The sequence below is a fragment of the Dendrobates tinctorius genome, unplaced genomic scaffold (genome assembly GCF_039654945.1).
Source record: "Dendrobates tinctorius isolate UK_male_01 unplaced genomic scaffold, ASM3965494v1 ptg000173l, whole genome shotgun sequence".
Lineage (NCBI taxonomy): Eukaryota > Metazoa > Chordata > Amphibia > Anura > Dendrobatidae > Dendrobates > Dendrobates tinctorius.
In genome coordinates, this window is record NW_027361840.1 from 5258250 (window position 1) to 5281669 (window position 23420).

Sequence of the window (23420 nt, forward strand, 5' to 3'; positions counted from 1 at the left end):
AGGGCCCTCACTCCTCTTGGTATCTGTTATGATCTATGTGATTATTGTTATGCTGTAATGTCTAATGTCTGTACAAATCCCCTCTGAAATGTAAAGTGCTGCGGAATATGTTGGCGCTATAGAAATAAAATTTATTATTATTATTATTATAGATTCACTCTGAAGGCATCAAACTATGAATTATCACATGTGGAATTATATAATTAACAAAAAAGTGTGAAACAACTGAAAATACATCTTATATTCTCGGTTCTTCACAGTAGCCACCTTTTGCTTTGATTACTGCTTTGCACACTCTTGGCATTCTGTTGGGGATTTCTTCAAAATTGAAGGCATACTGAACCAGCATGGCTACCACAGCATCTTGCAGCGGCATGCTATTCCATCCGGTTTGTGTTTAGTTGGACCATCATTTATTTTTCAACAGGACAATGACCTCAAACACACCTCCAGGCTGTGTAAGGGCTATGTGACCAAGAAGGAGAGTGATGGGGGTTACGCAGATGACCTGGCCTCCACAGTCACCAGACCTGAACCCAATCGAGATGGTTTGGGGTGAGCTGGACCGCAGAGTGAAGGCAAAAGGGCCGACAAGTGCTAAGCATCTCTGGGAACTGCTTCAAGACTGTTGGAAGACCATTTCCGGTGACTACCTCTTGAAGCCCATCAAGAGAATGCCAAGAGTGTGCAAAGCAGTAATCAAAGCAAAAGGTGAATACTGTGAAGAACCTAGAATATAAGACATATTTTCAGTTGATTCATACTTTTTTGTTAATTATATAATTCCACATGTGGTAATTCATAGTTTTGATGCCTTCAGAGTGAATCTACAATTTTCATGATCATGAAAATAAAGAAAACGCTTTGAGAAGGTGTGTCCAAACTTTGGTCTGTACTGCATATACTGTATATATATATATATATATATATATATATATATATATATTACACACACACTATGACTTATCTCAGCTAAGATAAACCCTAGATCCTCAGGCTACATTCACACTATGGGCGTATCCAGGATCAAACCTGGGGGGGGGCAGAACCTCATACTGTTCCGCAGAATTTCATACTGCACACCTCAGCTGCTGCAGAACCTCATACTGCACACCCCTACACTTGAAAATAAAGCCTGCACCTTAAGAAGATGTGGTGATGAATGCCGTCTATTTATTCCAACTATCAGTTGATGTTACTGAAGACGAGCAATGCCTGTCCTGGGCGTCCTTGGGCCGCTATGAGGTGTACCTGACTGGTGCTAAAAAAAAGGAGTGTTAGTCTGTGTGCTACCCGGCTTTCATTCTTTTTGGTACAGATATGATATGGATAGACAGATATGGATAAATGGATATATAGATAGAGCAGATTTATAATCTGCTTTTGCTATTGAAAACATTATGAGCTCAAAAACATTTCAGGTGATGCGGTTTTTTAAAAAGCTGATCGGCTTTTGCAGCTGAAAAACGTATCCTCAAAAAACGCAGGAAAAACGCTGTGTGTGAATGTCGCCTTAGATCAGGAATAGAACAGCCATTTATAGGACATTTCATAACTTTCCCAAATTCCTATGAAAAAATATTCAGCACATTCTGCACTGAATTACTGCACCCAATTTATTATATATTTTAGGAGTTGGAGTCGGTCCATTTTATACCGACTCCAACTCTGACGCCACCAAAATGAGCTCCGACTCCACGACTCCGACTCCACAGGCCTGCCCTCCGGTATGATGATGATGATGATGTCACGAGTCGGTGGCTGTGTGGTGTCGTTTACAGATGAGATAAAACCTTGGCGGCTCCCGGTCACATGACGTCTCCCGGTCACATGACGTCTCCAGATGATAGACCCCTGAGGTCAATGCCTCTTCAGATTCGGCTGACCGCAGAGAGCTCTAGCTGACGGGTAACTCGCCCTCCAGAAGAGCTGCCGAGGTTTTATTGTAAGTCTGCAAAAACTCATTTCTTATAAATGGACGTTTCACCCGTTTCTCCAGATGTGAACCGCCCGGGCCACGTATAGTCATCAGGACCTCCCCTAATCAGAAGGCCGTCAGCCGGGGAGGCGCCACTAGTCACCGCACAGGACCCCCGTCTCACGTCTGCTCTGCACACCCCCATGCTTTACACTGCAGCCTTTCTCGCTTGGGGCCCAGTGGTGGTCAGCGGCTCATGCTTAGCTGCATTGTGTATCTGCGTTTCGGCTCAGGCTGCTGCTGTATTCCTGCCTGCTTTACACTGCAGCCTTTCTCCATTGGGGCCCAGTGGTGGTCAGCGGCTCATGCTTAGCTGCATTGTGTATCTGCGTCTCTGCTCAGGCTGCTGCTGCTGTATTCCTGCCTGCTTTACACTGCAGCCTTTCTCCCTTGGGGCTCAGTGGTGGTCAGCGGCTCATGCTTAGCTGCATTGTGTATCTGCGTCTCGGCTCAGGCTGCTGCTGTATTCCTGCCTGCTTTACACTGCAGCCTTTCTCCATTGGGGCCCAGTGGTGGTCAGCGGCTCATGCTTAGCTGCATTGTGTATCTGCGTCTCGGCTCAGGCTGCTGCTGTATTCCTGCCTGCTTTACACTGCAGCCTTTCTCCATTGGGGCCCAGTGGTGATCAGCGGCTCGTGCTTAGCTGCATTGTGTATCTGCGTCTCTGCTCAGGCTGCTGCTGCTGTATTCCTGCCTGCTTTACACTGCAGCCTTTCTCCCTTGGGGCCCAGTGGTGGTCAGCGGCTCATGCTTAGCTGCATTGTGTATCTGCGTCTCGGCTCAGGCTGCTGTTGTATTCCTGCCTGCTTTACACTGCAGCCTTTCTCCATTGGGGCCCAGTGGTGATCAGCGGCTCAGGCTTAGCTGCATTGTGTATCTGCGTCTCGGCTCAGGCTGCTGCTGCTGTATTCCTGCCTGCTTTACACTGCAGCCTTTCTCCCTTGGGGCCCAGTGGTGGTCAGCGGCTCATTCTTAGCTGCATTGTGTATCTGCGTCTCGGCTCAGGCTGCTGCTGTATTCCTGCCTGCTTTACACTGCGGCCTTTCTCCCTTGGGGCCCAGTAGTGGTCAGCGGCTCATGCTTAGCTGCATTGTGTATCTGCATCTCGGCTCAGTTGGCTGCTGTATTCCTGCCTGCTTTACACTGCAGCCTTTCTCCCTTGGGGCCCAGTGGTGGTCAGCGGCTCATGCTTAGCTGCATTGTGTATCTGCGTCTCAGCTCAAGCTGCTGCTGTATTCCTGCCTGCTTTACACTGCAGCCTTTCTCCCTTGGGGCCCAGTGATGGTCAGCGGCTCATGCTTAGCTGCATTGTGTATCTGCGTCTCAACTCAGGTTGCTGCTGCTGTATTCCTGCCTGCTTTACACTGCAGCCTTTCTCCATTGGGGCCCGGTGGTTATTAGCGGCCCATGCTTAGCTGCATTGTTTAACTGTGTCTCGGCTCAGGCTGCTGCTGCTGTATTCCTGCCTGCTTTACACTGCAGCCTTTCTCCCTTGGGGCCCAGTGGTGGTCAGCGGCTCATGCTTAGCTGCATTGTGTATCTGCATGTCGGCTCAGGCTGCTGCTGCTGTATTCCTGCCTGCTTTACACTGCAGCCTTTCTCCCTTGGGGCCCAGTGGTGGTCAGCGGCTCATGCTTAGCTGCATTGTGTATCTGCATGTCGGCTCAGGCGGCTGCTGCTGTATTCATGCCTGCTTTACACTGCAGCCTTTCTCCCTTGGGGCCCAGTGGTGATCAGCGGCTCGGGCTTAGCTGCATTATGTATCTGCGTCTCGGCTCAGGTTGCTGCTGCTGTATTCCTGCCTGCTTTACAGTGCAGCCTTTCTCCATTGGGGCCCAGTGGTGGTCAGCGGCTCATGCTTAGCTGCATTGTGTATCTGCGTCTCGGCTCAGGCTGCTGCTGCTGTATTCCTGCCTGGTTTACACTGCAGTCTTTCTCCATTGGGGCCCAGTGGTGGTCAGCGGCTCATGCTTAGCTGCATTGTGTATCTGCGTCTCGGCTCAGGCTGCTGCTCTATTCCTGCCTGCTTTACACTGCAGTCTTTCTCCATTGGGGCCCAGTGGTGATCAGCGGCTCGGGCTTAGCTGCATTGTGTATCTGCGTCTCGGCTCAGGCTGCTGCTGTATTCCTGCCTGCTTTACACTGCAGCCTTTCTCCATTGGGGCCCAGTGGTGATCAGCGGCTCTTGCTTAGCTGCATTGTGTATCTGCGTCTCGGCTCAGGCTGCTGCTGTATTCCTGCCTGCTTTACACTGCAGCCTTTCTCCATTGGGGCCCAGTGGTGATCAGCGGCTCGGGCTTAGCTGCATTGTGTATCTGCGTCTCGGCTCAGGCTGCTGCTGTATTCCTGCCTGCTTTACACTGCAGCCTTTCTCCATTGGTGCCCAGGGGTGATCAGCGGCTCGGGCTTAGCTGCGTTGTGTATCTGCGTCTCGGCTCAGGCTGCTGCTGTATTCCTGCCTGCTTTACACTGCAGTCTTTCTCCATTGGGGCCCAGTGGTGATCAGCGGCTCGGGGTTAGCTGCGTTGTGTATCTGCGTCTCGGCTCAGGCTGCTGCTGTGTTCCTGCCTGCTTTACACTGCAGCCTTTCTCCATTGGGGCCCAGTGGTGATCAGCGGCTCGGGCTTAGCTGCGTTGTGTATCTGCGTCTCGGGTCAGGCGGCTGCTGTATTCCTGCCTGCTTTACACTGCAGCCTTTCTCCATTGGGGCCCAGTGGTGATCAGCGGCTCTTGCTTAACTGCGTTGTGTATCTGCGTCTCGGCTCAGGCTGCTGCTGTATTCCTGCCTGCTTTACACTGCAGCCTTTCTCCATTGGGGCCCAGTAGTGATCAGCGGCTCGGGCTTAGCTGTGTTGTGTATCTGCGTCTCAGCTCAGGCTGCTGCTGTATTCCTGCCTGCTTTACACTGCAGCCTTTCTCCATTGGGGCCCAGTGGTGATCAGCAGCTCGGGCTTAGCTGCATTGTGTATCTGCGTCTCGGCTCAGGCTGCTGCTGTATTCCTGCCTGCTTTACACTGCAGCCTTTCTCCATTGGGGCTCAGTGGTGATCAGCGGCTCATGCTTAGCTGCATTGTGTATCTGCGTCTCGGCTCAGGCTGCTGCTGTATTCCTGCCTGCTTTACACTGCAGCCTTTCTCCATTGGGGCCCAGTGGTGATCAGCGGCTCGGGGTTAGCTGCATTGTGTATCTGCGTCTCGGCTCAGGCTGCTGCTTGCTGCTGTATTCCTGCCTGCTTTACACTGCAGCCTTTCTCCATTGGGGCCCAGTGGTGATCAGCGGCTCGGGCTTAGCTGCATTGTGTATCTGCGTCTCGGCTCAGGCGGCTGCTGTATTCCTGCCTGCTTTACACTGCAGTCTTTCTCCATTGGGGCCCAGTGGTGATCAGCGGCTTGGGGTTAGCTGCGTTGTGTATCTGCGTCTCGGCTCAGGCTGCTGCTGTGTTCCTGCCTGCTTTACACTGCAGCCTTTCTCCATTGGGGCCCAGTGGTGATCAGCGGCTCGGGCTTAGCTGCATTGTGTATCTGCGTCTCGGCTCAGGCTGCTGCTGTGTTCCTGCCTGCCTTACACTGCAGCCTTTCTCCATTGGGGCCCAGTGGTAATCAGCGGCTCGGGCTTAGCTGCATTGTGTATCTGCGTCTCGGCTCAGGCTGCTGCTGTATTCCTGCCTGCTTTACACTGCAGCCTTTCTCCATTGGGGCTCAGTGGTGATCAGCGGCTCATGCTTAGCTGCATTGTGTATCTGCGTCTCGGCTCAGGCTGCTGCTGTATTCCTGCCTGCTTTACACTGCAGCCTTTCTCCATTGGGGCCCAGTGGTGATCAGCGGCTCGGGGTTAGCTGCATTGTGTATCTGCGTCTTGGCTCAGGCTGCTGCTTGCTGCTGTATTCCTGCCTGCTTTACACTGCAGCCTTTCTCCATTGGGGCCCAGTGGTGATCAGCGGCTCGGGCTTAGCTGCATTGTGTATCTGCGTCTCGGCTCAGGCTGCTGCTGTATTCCTGCCTGCTTTACACTGCAGCCTTTCTCCATTGGGGCTCAGTGGTGATCAGCGGCTCATGCTTAGCTGCATTGTGTATCTGCGTCTCGGCTCAGGCTGCTGCTGTATTCCTGCCTGCTTTACACTGCAGCCTTTCTCCATTGGGGCCCAGTGGTGATCAGCGGCTCGGGGTTAGTTGCATTGTGTATCTGCGTCTCGGCTCAGGCTGCTGCTTGCTGCTGTATTCCTGCCTGCTTTACACTGCAGCCTTTCTCCATTGGGGCCCAGTGGTGATCAGCGGCTCGGGCTTAGCTGCATTGTGTATCTGCGTCTCGGCTCAGGCGGCTGCTGTATTCCTGCCTGCTTTACACTGCAGTCTTTCTCCATTGGGGCCCAGTGGTGATCAGCGGCTTGGGGTTAGCTGCGTTGTGTATCTGCGTCTCGGCTCAGGCTGCTGCTGTGTTCCTGCCTGCTTTACACTGCAGCCTTTCTCCATTGGGGCCCAGTGGTGATCAGCGGCTCGGGGTTAGCTGCATTGTGTATCTGCGTCTCGGCTCAGGCTGCTGCTGTATTCCTGCCTGCTTTACACTGCAGCCTTTCTCCATTGGGGCCCAGTGGTGATCAGCGGCTCGGGCTTAGCTGCGTTGTGTATCTGCGTCTCGGCTCAGGCTGCTGCTGTATTCCTGCCTGCTTTACACTGCGGCCTTTCTCCATTGGGGCCCAGTGGTAATCAGCGGCTCGGGCTTAGCTGCGTTGTGTATCTGCGTCTCGGCTCAGGCTGCTGCTGTATTCCTGCCTGCTTTACACTGCAGCCTTTCTCCATTGGGGCCCAGTGGTGATCAGCGGCTCGGGCTTAGCTGCATTGTGTATCTGCGTCTCGGCTCAGGCTGCTGCTGTATTCCTGCCTGCTTTACACTGCAGCCTTTCTCCATTGGGGCCCAGTGGTGATCAGCGGCTCGGGCTTAGCTGCGTTGTGTATCTGCGTCTCGGCTCAGGCTGCTGCTGTGTTCCTGCCTGCTTTACACTGCAGCCTTTCTCCATTGGGGCCCAGTGGTGATCAGCGGCTCGGGCTTAGCTGCATTGTGTATCTGCGTCTCGGCTCAGGCTGCTGCTGTGTTCCTGCCTGCTTTACACTGCAGCCTTTCTCAATTGGGGCCCAGTGGTGATCAGCGGTTCGGGCTTAGCTGCGTTGTGTATCTGCGTCTCGGCTCAGGCTGCTGCTGTGTTCCTGCCTGCTTTACACTGCATCAAACCCATCTGTTCTATGTTGTTGTAGATAAAACAGAAACGAGCACAAGGTTCAAACAATGAAAAAATCATTTTTATTATTCCACATGGAAAAAATCTTTAAATAATTACAACACAAATTATCATACAAGCTGACGTAACCTGTATGGCAGGAGTAATGACATGGAGATCAACGCGCCATTATTAACCTTCACCGACCCTTTAATGTTACTAGTGCGTCCCGGCGACATAATTATTTTGGCCTCCAATCAATGTATGAAGTCCGGCAAAGCCGCAGCCCGTCCACCTCCAGAAGAAGGGAGAGATCCAAGCACAATTCAACCCCGCACGGAACTGGACTATAATACTAATCCATATTTTACTACATAAAGAAGAAAGTTCATAATGTTCAAAATAAATCTATCTGTACATGTTAGTTTAGCCTTTTTGTGTTTGCACTGTATAGATTCGTGTATTTAGTGTTTATGGCTTGGTGTCTTGTCAGTCCCTTTTGCATAGTGTATGTGGCTCTGTCATCGTAGTGCAGCGGTGTGACGGAGCTGACGGTATAGTCTGGACTTTAGGACCGTTGTGATATATGGAGTAAAGTATGGATTAGTCTTCTCTTCACAGTGCATGTTTGCCCCTGAGATTGATGATGCCTTGTATAGTATTATCGGCTTTTATGCAATGACGCGTTTTCATGTCTTGGAGAATATAATTATAATAACGTCGCTCACGTCTGCATTTATCAGGCAGATGACGATCACTTTATCAGACCGTCATTCTGTGGGGTCCTATTGGAATCGCCACCATAGAGCACACGGTTCTCCTTCACCATTGCTGGGACTCTGATCTCCCCGGCCATTAGGAGTACGCTGACACCCATGCAGGCCTGTCACGATGGCAGCCTGAGTGCTGGCGTCTCACCAGCCGGAGATGACGGGGCTTTTGAGAGCCAGCGGTGATGTTATGCTGCGCGCCGCCTTTAGTTTGGCTGTTCCAATTCTATACATTTTCATTGGTGCTTTAACAATATAAAAACCCACTTTCCCTCTTCCTTGATACGCCCCCTGATGAAGAGGACGAAACGCGCGTCGGGGTGAGGGATGTGGCACCAGGCTATATACATGTGAGCTATGATATAATCATTGGACGGGCACTGGTTCCTTGCTGGAGTGAATTGTGCTTGGATCTCTCCCTTGTTCTGGAGGTGGACGGGCTGCGGCTTTGCCGGACTTCATACATTGATTGGAGGCCAAAATAATGATGGCGCCGGGCCGCACTAGTAACATTAAAGGGTCGGTGAAGGTTAATAATGGCGCGTTGATATCCATGTCATTACTCCTGCCATACAGGTTACGTCAGCTTGTATGATAATTTGTGTTGTAATTATTTAAAGATTTTTTCCATGTGGAATAATAAAAATGATTTTTTCATTGTTTGAACCTTGTGCTCATTTCTGTTTTATCTACAACAACATAGAACAGATGGGTTTGATGTCATTGTGGGAGGCACATTAATGTTTGGGGTTTTGGGTTGATTGCTTTACACTGCAGCCTTGCTCTCCTGATTTGTGTTCGTGCAGACTCAGCAGTTCTCTGTTGATTTTGCAGATTGATCTCGGACCCTGATGAGTAAGGATCCCGCCGTCCGGAGCTGGAGCTGCTCCTACTACCTGGCCAGCGAGAAGCGATGGCGTCCGGGGCGGCTGTCGCTGACCGCCACTCACCTGCGCCTCCAGCTGGACGGAGCCGAGCACTGCGCAGTGAGCGTCCCGCTGTCCTGCATCAATGAGATGAAGAAGGAGTCGTCCAGTTACATCTTCAGCGCCATCACGGTGCTGGCACGCGGCGGGCACAAGCACTGGTTCAGCTCGCTGGCGCCCAGCAGGAACGCCGTCTTCACCGTGCTGGAGCACTTCTGGAGGGAGCAGCTCCTGTCACCGCGAGGGGAGCAGGGGACCCCCAACACCTCCCGGGGGGCCGAGCTCATCGCCATCATGTCCGGCTCCCAGAGACGCCTGGAGGACACCACCCGGGTCCTGCACCACCAGGGGGAGCAGCTGGGCAACATCACGAGCGGCCTGAGCAAGATAGAGGGCGACATGGCCACCGCCGACAGGTAAGAGTCATCCTGAGCCCCCTGCTGCACGAGGCCAAGGATGGAGAGCAGAGGATGTACCATTAACCCCCTGCTGCCTACACTGCTCATCCTGAGCCCCCTGCTGCACGAGATCAGGGCCAGGGATGGAGAACAGAGGATCTACCATTAACCCCCTGCTGCCTGCACTGCTCATCCTGTGCCTCCTGCTGCAGGAGAGCAAGGCCAGGGATCGAGAGCAGAGGATCTACCATTAACCCCCTGCTGCCTGCACTGCTCATCCTGTGCCTCCTGCTGCAGGAGAGCAAGGCCAGGGATCGAGAGCAGAGGATCTACCATTAACCCCCTGCTGCCTGCACTGCTCATCCTGTGCCTCCTGGTGCACGAGATCAGGGCCAGGGATGGAGAGCAGAGGATCTACCATTAACCCCCTGCTGCCTGCACGGCTCATCCCGAGCCTCATGAGTGCAGGACCGGGGATACTGAGCAGAGGATCTACCATTAACCCCTTGCTATATTATGTTCTGGCCTTGTGTTCATGAACCAGGAGGTGCAGGATGAGCACGATCTATGGTGGTCCGGCAGTCGCCTCCAGCACAGCCGGCATTGGTACGGTGACCCTAGGGGTCGGGTGCGATGGTCTGCAGCGACGCTCTCTGGTTGTCGTCCCCGCAGGATGCTGTCAGTCCTGGAGTCTCCGTCCTGGTGGCCGTTCAGCAGGAATCCTTGGAAGAGGACGACGAGTACAGAAGCTGCGGCGTCCGCCCTGAGCCGCGGGAAGGACGGCGTCATCACTGTCATCCCCATCGTCTTCTCCCGTCACCCCGACGTCACCCTCCGCCCGGGACACCTGACGCTCCTGCTGTCCGCCCTGGAGATCTGTGACTGCGACCTCCGGCCGGTGCAGCGCTACCAGCGGCAGGACGTGGACGACATCAGGGTGGTGAGCGGCCACGAGATGAGGGTCCGGCAGAGGTTCATCGGGCGGCCGGACGTCACCTGCAGCGTCATCTCCGCCAGATTGCCGGACGTCCTCCCCCTGCTGGAGCTGCAGTACAAGGGCAAGATGGAGGTCCTGGAGGAGGCAGCCGTGGTCCGAGACAAGGGCCGCGCACCCCCCAGCGACAGGAGTCCGGGGTGGCAGACGGGTAAGCACAGCAGCCCGCGCCGAGAACATCCGCCGTATACTCCACTCACACCCAGAGCTGCACTCACTATTCTGCGCTCTTATACTCCACTCACACCCAGAGCTGCACTCACTATTCTGGGTTCTAATACTCCACTCACAACCAGAGCTGCACTCACTATTCTGCGCTCTTATACTCCGCTCACACCCAGAGCTACAAACACTATTCTGCGCTCTTATACTCCACTCATACCCAGAGCTGCACTCACTATTCTGGGTTCTTATACTCCACTCACAACCAGAGCTGCACTCACTATTCTGCGCTCTTATACTCCACTCACACCCAGAGCTACAAACACTATTCTGCGCTCTTATACTCCACTCATACCCAGAGCTGCACTCACTATTCTGGGTTCTTATACTCCACTCACACCCAGAGCTGCACTCACTATTCTGCGCTCTTATACTCCACTCACACCCAGAGCTGCACACACTACTGTGCGTTCTTATACTCCACTCACACCCACAGCTGCACTCGCTATTCTGCGTTTTTATACTCCACTCATACCCAGAGCTGCACTCACTATTATGCGTTCTTATACTCCACTCACAACCAGAGCTGCACTCACTATTCTGGGTTCTTATACTCCACTCACACCCAGAGCTCCACTCACTATTCTGCGTTCTTATACTCCACTCACACCCAGAGCTGCACTCGCTATTCTGCGTTCTTATACTCCACTCACACCCAGAGCTGCACTCGCTATTCTGCGTTCTTATACTCCACTCACACTGAGAGCTCCACTCACTATTCTGCGTTCTTATACTCCACTCACAACCAGAGCTGCACTCACTATTCTGCGTTCTTATACTCCACTCACACCCAGAGCTGCAAACGCTATTCTGCGCTCTTATACTCCACTCATACCCAGAGCTGCACTCACTATTCTGGGTTCTTATACTCCACCCACACCCAGAGCTCCACTCACTATTCTGCGTTCTTATACTCCACTCACACCCAGAGCTGTACACACTATTCTGCGCTCTTATACTCCACTCATACCCAGAGCTGCACACACTACTGTGCGTTCTTATACTCCACTCACAACCAGAGCTGCACTCACTATTCTGCGATCTTATACTCCACTCACACCCAGAGCTCCACTCACTATTCTGCGTTCTTATACTCCACTCACACCCAGAGCTGCACTCACTATTATGCGTTCTTATACTCCACTCACACCCAGAGCTCCATTCGCTATTGTGCGCTCTTATACTCCACTCACACCCAGAGCTGCACTCACTATTCTGCGTTCTTATACTCCACTCACACCCAGAGATGCACACACTATTCTTCGTTCTTATACTCCACTCACACCCACAGCTGCACTCGCTATTCTGCGTTCTTATACTCCACTCATACCCAGAGCTGCACTCACTATTATGCGTTCTTATACTCCACTCACAACCAGAGCTGCACTCACTATTCTGCGCTCTTATACTCCACTCACACCCAGAGCTGCACTCGCTCTTCTGCGTTCTTAAACTCCACTCACACCCAGAGCTCCACTCACTATTCTGCGTTCTTATACTCCACTCATACCCAGAGCTGCACTCACTATTATGCGTTCTTATACTCCACTCACACCCAGAGCTGCACTCACTATTCTGGGTCCGTATACACCACTCATACCCAGAGCTGCACTCACTATTCTGGATTCTTATACTCCACTCACAACCAGAGCTGCACTCACTATTCTGCGCTCTTATACTCCACTCACACCCAGAGCTACAAACACTATTCTGCGCTCTTATACTCCACTCATACCCAGAGCTGCACTCACTATTCTGTGTTCTTATACTCCACTCACACCCAGAGCTGCACTCACTATTCTGGATTCTTATACTCCAATCACAACCAGAGCTGCACTCACTATTCTGCGCTCTTATACTCCACTCACACCCAGAGCTACAAACACTATTCTGCGCTCTTATACTCCACTCATACCCAGAGCTGCACTCACTATTCTGGGTTCTTATACTCCACTCACACCCAGAGCTGCACTCACTATTCTGCGCTCTTATACTCCACTCATACCCAGAGCTGCACTCACTATTCTGGGTTCTTATACTCCACTCACAACCAGAGCTGCACTCACTATTCTGCGCTCTTATACTACACTCACACCCAGAGCTACAAACACTATTCTGCGCTCTTATACTCCACTCATACCCAGAGCTGCACTCACTATTCTGGGTTCTTATACTCCACTCACACCCTGAGCTGCACTCACTATTCTGCGCTCTTATACTCCACTCACACCCAGAGCTGCACACACTACTGTGCGTTCTTATACTCCACTCACACCCACAGCTGCACTCGCTATTCTGCGTTCTTATACTCCACTCATACCCAGAGCTGCACTCACTATTATGCGTTCTTATACTCCACTCACAACCAGAGCTGCACTCACTATTCTGGGTTCTTATACTCTACTCACACCCAGAGCTCCACTCACTATTCTGCGTTCTTATACTCCACTCACACCCAGAGCTGCACTCGCTATTCTGCGTTCTTATACTCCACTCACACCCAGAGCTGCACTCGCTATTCTGCGTTCTTATACTCCACTCACACCCAGAGCTCCACTCCCTATTCTGCGTTCTTATACTCCACTCACAACCAGAGCTGCACTCACTATTCTGCGTTCTTATACTCCACTCACACCCAGAGCTGCAAACGCTATTCTGCGCTTTTATACTCCACTCATACCCAGAGCTGCACTCACTATTCTGGGTTCTTATACTCCACCCACACCCAGAGCTCCACTCACTATTCTGCGTTCTTATACTCCACTCACACCCAGAGCTGCACACACTATTCTGCGCTCTTATACTCCACTCATACCCAGAGCTGCACACACTACTGTGCGTTCTTATACTCCACTCACAACCAGAGCTGCACTCACTATTCTGCGATCTTATACTCCACTCACACCCAGAGCTGCACTCACTATTATGCGTTCTTATACTCCACTCACACCCAGAGCTCCATTCGCTATTGTGCGCTCTTATACTCCACTCACACCCAGAGCTGCACTCACTGTTCTGCATTCTTATACTCCACTCACACCCAGAGCTGCACTCACTATTCTGCGTTCTTATACTCCATTCATACCCAGAGCTGCACTCACTATTCTGCGCTCTTATACTCCACTCATACCCAGAGCTGCACTCACTATTCTGGGTTCTTATACTCCACTCTTACCCAGAGCTGCACTCACTATTCTGCGTTCTTATACTCCACTCACACCCAGAGATGCACACACTATTCTGCGTTCTTATACTCCACTCACACCCAGAGATGCACACACTATTCTGCGTTCTTATACTCCACTCACACCCAGAGATGCACTCACTATTCTGCGTTCTTATACTCCACTCACACCCAGAGCTGCACACACTATTCTGCGTTCTTATACTCCACTCACACCCAGAGATGCACACACTATTCTGCGTTCTTATACTCCACTCATACCCAGAGCTGCACTCACTATTCTGCGTTCTTATACTCCACTCACACCCAGAGATGCACACACTATTCTGCGTTCTTATGCTCCACTCACATCCAGAGCTGCACTCAGTGTTCTGCATTCTTATACTCCACTCACACCCAGAGCTCCACTCACTATTCTGCGTTCTTATACTCCACTCACACCCAGAGCTGCACACGCTATTCGGCGCTCTTATACTCCATTCATACCCAGAGCTGCACTCACTATTCTGCGTTCTTATACTCCACTCACACCCAGAGCTGCACTCACTATTCTGCGCTCTTATACTCCATTCATACCCAGAGCTGCACTCACTATTTTGCGTTCTTATACTCCACTCACACCCAGAGATGCACATACTACTGTGCGTTCTTATACTCCACTCACACCCAGAGCTGCACACACTATTCTGCGTACTTATACTCCACTCACACCCAGAGCTGCACACACTATTCTGCGTTCTTATACTCCACTCACACCCAGAGCTGCACACACTATTCTGCGTTCTTATACTCCACTCACACCCAGAGCTGCACACACTATTCTGCGTTCTTATACTCCACTCACACCCAGAGCTGCACACACTATTCTGCGTTCTTATACTCCACTCACACCCAGAGCTGCACACACTATTTTGCGTTCTTATACTCCACTCACACCCAGAGCTGCACACACTACTGTGCGTTCTTATACTCCACTCACACCCAGAGCTGCACACACTATTCTGCACTCTTAAACTCCACTCACACCCAGAGGTGCACACACTACTGTGCATTCTTATACTCCACTCACACCCAGAGCTGCACACACTATTGTGCGCTTTTATACTCCACTCACACCCAGAGCTGCACTCACTGTTCTGCATTCTTATACTCCACTCACACCCAGAGCTACACTCGGTATTCTGCGTTCTTATACTCCACTCACACCCAGAGCTGCACTCGCTATTATGCGCTTATACTCCACTCACACCCAGAGCTGCACTCGCTATTCTACGTTCTTATACTCCACTCACACCCAGAGCTGTACTCGCTACTCTGTGTTCTTATACTCCACTCACACCCAGAGCTGCACTCGCTGTTCTACGTTCTTATACTCCACTCACACCCTGAGCTGCACTCACTATTCTGCATTCTTATACTCCACTCACACCCAGAGCTGCACTCGCTATTCTGCGTTCTTATCTCCAACTCTTTTATTTTACAAAATTATCAAAATTACACTCAGAAACAAACCACAATACATAAACTAAAGAAAACCAACATAGACATAAAATGTGCAAAACATGCGCAAACAACTGAAAGTCCAAATCCTTTCCTTGTCCCCCACTGAGCTCGGCAGCTTAGGGTCCCCCAGCAGGAGTCCACTGAAAAGAGAATACAAAGAAACATAAACCCCTCTCCCCACTCTCACTCCATTCACCCCCATTCACCCCCATTCACACCTCACCGATTTTACTAGTTTACTATTTACAATTTTACTATTTACAAAAACCAAACGAAAATAACCCTTTCCTGGCCCTCCGCCTTGAAAAAAACAAGAACTCTGCCACTTTGGCCGACAAACCTTACCTCCTATTACACAGCAAAGATTTTTTTTTTTTTTTTTTTTTCCCCCACACATGGCAACAAGTTCGCAGCCTTTTTTCCCACCACCTTGCACCGCAGGTCCTACAAGTTTGTAGCCTTGTCACTGCAAAATCTGGTCCACGAAAGTTTATGGCCTTTTGATTCCACACGAAAACTATTTCCAGGGTCCGCAGAGTCTACTTCTCCTGCCCTGCTCCTTTGCTCCTTCATGTTGCTCTTGGCATCCGGTCATCCATCCACCACCCCCCATGCACCCCCCTCCCAACCTGACTACACCCCATCCACACATTCTAACTAAAAAAACAAAAAAAAACGTGTGTTATATGTTTTTCCTTTTACCAAAGCACAACCAAAAGACATTTTCCAAAACTCTCAATACCATCCCATCTACTTACGCATTAATATACAAACTAAACACAGCATTTACATACCCAAGGCCCAAGTTTGGCACCTGTAAGCCCAATATCCATTATATTTCCTGTTTTTAAAACAAAACGCTAAGGTGGCATGCACCAGCCCACCACCAGGAAAATGGGGTTCTAGAGGCTCCATCCCTCACTAACACATTCATCCTATCCCTCAAGAACTAAGACTGTCCCTACTTCTGTCCCTAAAAAAGAAACCTGTCCCTATCTGTCCCTACCTGCCCCTACTCTACCTAACTTATCATAACTAACTCTCTATCTGTCCCTCAGTGCCTGTCCCTCCCTGTCCCTATCTGTCCCTACCTCTGTCCCTAACACACCCAGTGAAACTTATGCTATCCCTACCCTCATTCACACGGAGCTAGCTCTCCCTTGAGTGCGTTTTTAAAAGGAGAGGCCTCTCCAAAGCCAAGAGGCCTTCCTCACACCCAACCTTTCGAACTCCAAAGAACGGACCTTCACCAGGTCACCCAAAATGTTTCCTACCACCTCATCCCTTGGGAGGGTTTTTTTCCGCGTCGAAACTAGGCACCGTGCATTCCAAGTGTGGAACCTAACCGCTGCACTGACTAGGAATAAAGTGCACGGGTCCCGGCCACCCAGGGATCTGAACGCTCCATAGGCCCATTCAGCGTAGGAGAGGGACGCCAGCCGCGGCCAACGTATGGAAGCACCCACCCTGTTGTAAACCTCTGCATTAAAGGGACAATGAAGCAGGAAGTGCTCCATGCTTTCCAGCACGTCGCCACACTCCTCACGAGGGCAACCCCGGTCATCGGAGTTCCTGCACTTCAAGTTGTCCCTTACATACAGCCTCCCGTGGAAGCAATGCCAGGTCAAGTCCCATAACTTCATGGGGATCCGCTTAGAATTTAAAAGCCCCAGCCCGACCTCCAGATCCCGTCCTGGGCAATCCTTAAGGGCCAGGGGCTTCTGGAAATGGGTCAACAGGACCCTCCTGTCAAGGCACTGCCTCGACATGGTCCTGATTTCCCACATTCCCAGACCCCACCGGCGGATCACCTTCAGAACCGGGGTAGCATAAGCCGGGAGATGCCCATGAGGTGTGCGTAGGTCCTTCACCCGCCCTCCTGTCTCCCATTCCTGGAAGAAAGGCCAAAGCCAACCCTTGCAGGAGACTACCCACGGAGGAGCCCTCTCTAGCCAGAGGTTGGAGATGTTAGTCTTAAGAAAGGTGTTTACTAGAAACACCACCGGGTTGACCATACCCAACCCGCCTAGTCTCCTCGTACGGTATGTAACCTCCCTCTTGATTAGGTTAAGCCTATTCCCCCATAACAATTGGAAGAACAGGCTATAGACCCACGTCCAGAGAGGTTCCGGCAAGATGCACACACTGCCCAGGTATATCAATAAAGGTAGCAGATAGCCTTTAGCCAGGGCAACCCTTTCCCTCAGGGTTAAAGACCAACCCTTCCATTGGTCCACCTTTTGGGCTGCGATCTTAAGTCTGCCCTCCCAATTTTGCTGGGGGTAGTCCCCGGGGCCAAATTCGATGCCTAGAATTTTGGCGGTGGCCTGGGGCCCTGGAAGGGTGTCCGGGAGATCAAAACTAGGATCTCCCCCTCCCAGCCAGAGACTTTCACACTTATCCCGGTTGATCATGGACCCGGATGCCTCCGAGTAGCGCACTACCTCCGACATGACCCAGTCCGCCTCCCCTCTCGAGGATACGAACAGGGAAACATCATCGGCGTACGCCACCACCCTCAGAGAGGAGCCAGAGCCCGCCCGGTCCATCCCGACTCCCGCCAACGGTCCACGATCTACCCTCCTTAAGAAGGGATCGATCGCGAACACGTATAAAAGCGGGCTCAGTGGACAGCCCTGACGGACCCCAGAACCCACCTCAAAAGGACGACCTGACCAACCGTTAACCAGCGGAAAAGTCTCAGCCCCTTGGTACAAGATCTCTAACCATTTTACAAACCTCCCAGGCAGACCATACCTCAAAAGGACGGACCAGAGGTACTCGTGGTTGACCCGGTCAAAGGCTTTCGCTTGATCTAATGACAGCAAGTACCCCTTCCAGTGACCTGCCCTACCCTGCTCCACTGCCTCTCGGACACCGAGCACAGCACTAAAAGTACTGCGGCCTGGAACAGAGCAATGCTGGGCCCCTGAAAGGAGCCGGGGTGCAAACTTCACCAGCCGATTAAACAGCACCTTGGCCAGAACCTTCCGGTCCGTATCGAGAAGCGCTATGGGACGCCAGTTCTCGATTCGGGACGGATCCTTACCCTTTGACAGAATAATGAGGGCTGACTTCCTCATTGAGCCGGGAAGAGTGCCCGAGGAGAGACACTCATTAAAGACCCCTGTCAAGAGGGGGACCAAGGAGTCCCTAAAAGTCTTATAGAACTCAGATGTTAAGCCATCCGGACCTGGCGATTTCTTGAGCCGAAGCCCATCAATGGCCAGTCTCACTTCCTCTTCCCTGATTTCTTCTGCCAAAACACCAAGAGAGGGGTCACCCCCTGGCTCAGGGACGGCTTCAGCCAGGAAAGCCGACATCCTGTCCCGATCCAGATCCTTCTTTTCCAAGAGGTGTGAGTAGAAGGATCTGACTACCTCCAGGATCCCTGATTTGGATCTGTTCAGGGACCCCGTACTGTCGATCAGTCCTGTCACCATCTTACAATTCACTGACATCTTACAGTTTCTGTAAGGGTCGGGCGAGCGGTACTTCCCGAAGTCCCTCTCAAAAACCAAGGATGTGTGCCTATCATACTGACACCTCTTGAGCAAAGATTTCACTCTGGAGATTTCCTCTCGGTCACCTCCAGTCGAGACAAGCTGCTCGAGTTTCCTCCCCAGAGCCTGGTACAAGCGGTGCCTGTTCAGACTCCTGAGGCTCGAGAGCTGACGGAAGAACCCCGCCACCCGCTTTTTGAAGATCTCCCACCACTCTGACTTACTACTACAGAGATCCAACAGCGGTACCTGGCTCTGAAGAAAATCCTCGAAGGATTGTCTCACCTCCGCTTCTTCCAGCGGGGACGAATTGAGCTTCCACAGCCCTCTTCCCATCCGAGGAGTCTCTGCAACATTCAGAGAAAAGAAAATTAGACAGTGATCGGAGAACTCCACCTCAACGGCGGACACAGCAGAAAAGATGGCGTCCTCCTTCAAAAAAAACCTGTCTATTCTAGACCTACAGCTACCCCTATGGTAGGTGAAACCTCCGTGACCTGGGGTGTGCCGGATGTGGGCATCCACCAGGCGAGCTTCACTGGCTATGCTATTCAACGCGATGCTATCATAAGCCAGGCGATCTCCGGGACCCCCCCGGTCACGGGACCTCGTAATGGTGTTGAAGTCCCCACCGAAGACCACCTGTCGGCTCGTAAAAAGAAAGGGCTTGATCCTCAGGAAGAGACATTTGCGGTCCCACTTGGACTGCGGGCCGTAGATGTTGATGAGCCGGAGCTCTTGTCCCCTCATGAAGACATCTAGGATCAGGCACCTCCCCATTTCCAACTCAGTAACCCGTCGGCATTCAACTGCTGCAGTCTTAAAAAGGACTGCCACCCCGCTATACGGCTCGGCCGCAAGAGACCAGTATGAGGGCCCGCACCTCCACTCCCTCCGTGCTTTATAGATGGCCCCCATGTCTGTTAGTCTGGTCTCTTGCAAGAATAAAATTTCTGCCTCAATCCGGGAGAAAAAATCAAAGGCCGTGAAGCGAGCCGCATCTGACTTAATGCTGGCGACATTAATAGACGCCAGCGTCAACGGGGCGAGTTCAGCCATCATGGGTGATCGAGTTGGATGGCCAATTTCTTCCCTACCCCGCTATTACCTCCTCCTGGGGAGGGGTCAGACACCTTCCTTTTCAGGGAAGCTCCCGACGTGTCCATCCCACCCCCCTCGGTGTCCTCGCCCCCGGGTTCCAGGTCTGTCCCCCCCTCAGGAGGAGCAATGCCCCCTGAGGGACGGACTCCGCCATCCCCTGAAGGACTCCCCGGTGTTGCCCCCGGCCCAGTACCCTCGTCTTGCGGTTCATCATCTGAACCTCCGAGGGCGCTGAACCGGTTGGAGAGTCTGATCAGAGGGGGGTCAGCGGGCCCTTCCGTATGCACCCTTGTGGTCGGGGGCGGGGGGGACTTTGAAGGCTTGTCAGCCTTCCTCCCCACCGCTTTGCGCTTGGCACGCCTGGTTTTGCCACCTGGTGCTGTAGGCTGCTCTTGGACATCCTCATCAACACTTTCATACTGAGAGGAATTGTCCGAGTCAGCCGCTTTCTCCTCTCTCTCCATCCTCCTGATCTCCTCACTCACCGCACTCTCCCCCAGGGCCTCAGAGGCTTTGGCCACGGGCCTGGAGGGAGGAGCAGGCATCACCCCGGTTGCCCGAGGCTCCACCTGTCCCTTACCTCCCTGGCGCTTTTCCTGCCTCCGCTGGTACGCGGGGCCCCTTGCAGCATTGCCCTTCCTCACTGGCCCCTCAGCCCTTCCCCCTTCGCCACCACCTGCCACAGCAGAAGCAGCGCCACCAGGGGTTGCCCCCCCGCGGTCTCCCCCCACCGGGCCTGTGGCGGCATTAGAGAAAGAGCGAGGGAAGCGGCTGAGAGGGTGACCCAGGTCACCACACAGGTGGCACCGAATGTCTTTGCACAAGGCAGCCAGGTGACCTACCCCACCACACAACGCGCACTTCTGCACCTTGCAGTTGGCGCTGAAGTGAGTGGGGTCGCCGCACTTGTGGCAGACCTTCGGTTGCCCCTGGTAGAAGACCAGGATCCTGTCCCTTCCCAGGAACGCCGAGGAAGGGATGTGGGTGACCGTGCCGCCGGAAACCTTCAATTTGACCATGAAGGTCCAGCCCCCCGACCAGATGCCAAACTCGTCCCTGTTCTTTTTTGGGACCTCGGTGACCTCCCCGTAACGGGAAAGCCACGTCATGATGTCCACGCCTGCGAGTGACTCGTTACATGTAACCACGGTCACTCGCTTGACGGAATTTTGGCGAGACACCGCTTGAGCCACGAAGTCTCGCCATCCGGGCTCTTCTCGCACCAGCTCGTAGTTTGACCAGAAGAGCTCAAGCCCCTCTGGCCGCACGAAGCTGACGTCGAAGAAGCGGGACGCCGAAGGGTGTATCAGGGCAAAGATGTCATTCGCCCCGAAGCCCATCTTAAGGAGGAGCTCCACCACCTTGCTCCTAGGTGGACAAGCTTCACTGCCCCCCCACCTAAGACGGACCACATTCCTTCTTGGCGGCCCCTGCCCGGCTGTGGGGAGAGACCAAACAGTCCCTCCCTCCCTTTGATTTTGGAAGGCTGCTAGGCCATGTCTCTCTATCCAGAAAGACAGGTCCACTGTCCTCCCCTCTACCATGATCGATCTTTCTCCCCTTTGGAGGGCCTCCAGGAAACGGCGGTGCAAACCGCCGTCCCCGGAGCCCGGAGGCGAGGAGACCCCCCCGGAACCACCCCGACCCCCAGCCGCGACCCCCGCATAATTACGTTGGGGCCTCGCGGCTGGGGGGGCAGACGGGCCAGCCCTCCCACCACTACCACCACTTGTGCCAGCACCCTCATTCATTCTCCCGTTCACTCTTTTATTATTTCCACTCGCTCCGGCACTCACTCCAGCATTTACTGCCACATTCACACTCACTCCCTCATCCATATCGCTCACATCACCATTTATGTCCTCAAACAGCTCTTCAAAAATATCTCCTATCTCACTCCCACTCTCACTTCCAGATAGACCACTATTTACATTAGCAGACTTGGTGTTGCAGTACCCCTGCCTGCCTGCTGGGGGCCCTGACTGGCCAGTGCTCTGCTCCTTGGAGCTGCTGGCACTGCTCCAACTCTTGTCCAGGAGTGCCGCTGCCCCTTTAAATACCTCCGAGCAGAGCGCACTCAGTACGCCCTGCCCGAGCCTGGGAGCAGCAGCAGCTCCTGGGTTCTCTGGCTCCAATTTTTTTTCTTTTTGCGGTGTCTTTGCATTGAGGACAGGGACGGCCACTGCCACCGCACCCTGCCCTCTGCTGTTCACCCCCGCCGGCTTCCCAAGGAGCGCCAGAGCCCCCGCACCACCAGATGGAGGTAAGCGGGCTGGGGACCCCGACAACTCCCTACCGACTTTTGGGGGCACTATGCTGCTTGAGGGGGTAGGCGGGACAGGAGGCAGTGGGTCCGCCAAGGCCACGCCCCCCACGCCGGCCGCAGCCACCCCGGGCAGAGCAGTGACCCCTTGCGAGGCCACTCCCCCCCCAGGTGACGTGGGCACAGCGGGCGGGACAGCGGCCGAGGAGGACACGCCCCCCCCGCATGCCGCAGCCTTTGCAGGCTGGGCAACACTCGGGGAGGCCACGCCCCCCTCACGGACCGTCACTGCGCCCCTGAACCCACCACTTGATGTTGGCAGGGCTGGCCACTCCCCCTCGTCGCCCAGCGGCGGCGGTGCCCCCAGCACGGACCCCTTTTTGGGTCTACGCGCTGGGGACCCCGCTCTTGCCACGGGCGCCGTCAGAGGAGCTACCAGCCCCTTGCATTTTTTTAGCTGCTGCTTCACAGCAGCCTCCACGCCCTTTCTAGGTCTCTGGACCCCCATAAGTGGACCAGACTTAACGGACCCGTGCGTGGGGGATCCAGAGACCCCAGCACTCACCGCCGGAGGTGCGGTCCTGGCTGTACCCGTGCTGAGCGCCAGGCCAGCCCCCCCTGCCACCGGGGACTGAGCCCGGACACCACTACTGCCAATACCGCCAGCGGCTGTTACACCAATGGCACCAGCACCGACCTCCATGTCGCTGCCTGAACCCTCACCGCCACCACCAGATGTGACGGTAAGGCCCAGGCACACATCACTCTGCCTGCGCCCCCGCTGCGGACCCACCACAGGGCCCGAGCCGGGGTGGGCAGCGGGTTCCATACAGCGGGACAGAGGGGCCCCGGAAAGAGGGACAAACATAAGTTTGTCAGCCACGGTGTTTTTTGGCTTGCGCTTGTTTTTTTTCTTTTTCCTCTTTCCGGTTGCCTCGTCCTCAGGGCAGACCTCATCCCCAAAGAGCAGTGTGCCAAACCGCTCTGGGGACTCGATCTGCCTCACCTGTTGTAGGACGAGGCAGCCCCCCTCACTACTACTGTCCCCACTCCCACCAGCCTCCCCCTCGCCCCCACTTTCCTCCGAGTAACTGGAGTCCGGTGGGAGAGCCACTTGCTCAGGGGCAACCCCGCTGCATGTTACCTGGGTGTTGTTGCTCACCAGGCCTTCAGGTGGGGCAGGCGTAGATGTTCCGCCATCCTCCTCCTCCTCCTCTTGGCCCTCCACCTGGCAGGGGCCTCCCGACCCCCCAGGAGACCCTCCGGTCATGGCTCTAAACCGGTCATCATTTTTCAGTTTCTCTGCAAAGGGGCCGCTCCCACTCAGGATAGCCGCTCGTATCTCCTCCAAGGCCCTGATAGCCCC

At 53.4% G+C, this 23420-nt stretch overlaps 1 protein-coding gene across 1 annotated transcript; it reads left to right on the top strand.

The window, feature by feature from the left end:
• The first annotated feature begins 8806 nt into the window (after nucleotides 1-8806).
• LOC141053959 (uncharacterized) lies at nucleotides 8807-12090 on the top strand. The gene is made up of 2 exons (XM_073551116.1): nucleotides 8807-9302; nucleotides 9957-12090. The coding sequence occupies exons 1-2, from the start codon at nucleotides 8812-8814 to the stop codon at nucleotides 11950-11952; spliced, it is 2487 nt and encodes an 828-aa protein (XP_073407217.1). The 5' UTR covers nucleotides 8807-8811; the 3' UTR covers nucleotides 11953-12090.
• Nucleotides 12091-23420: the final 11330 nt, after the last annotated feature.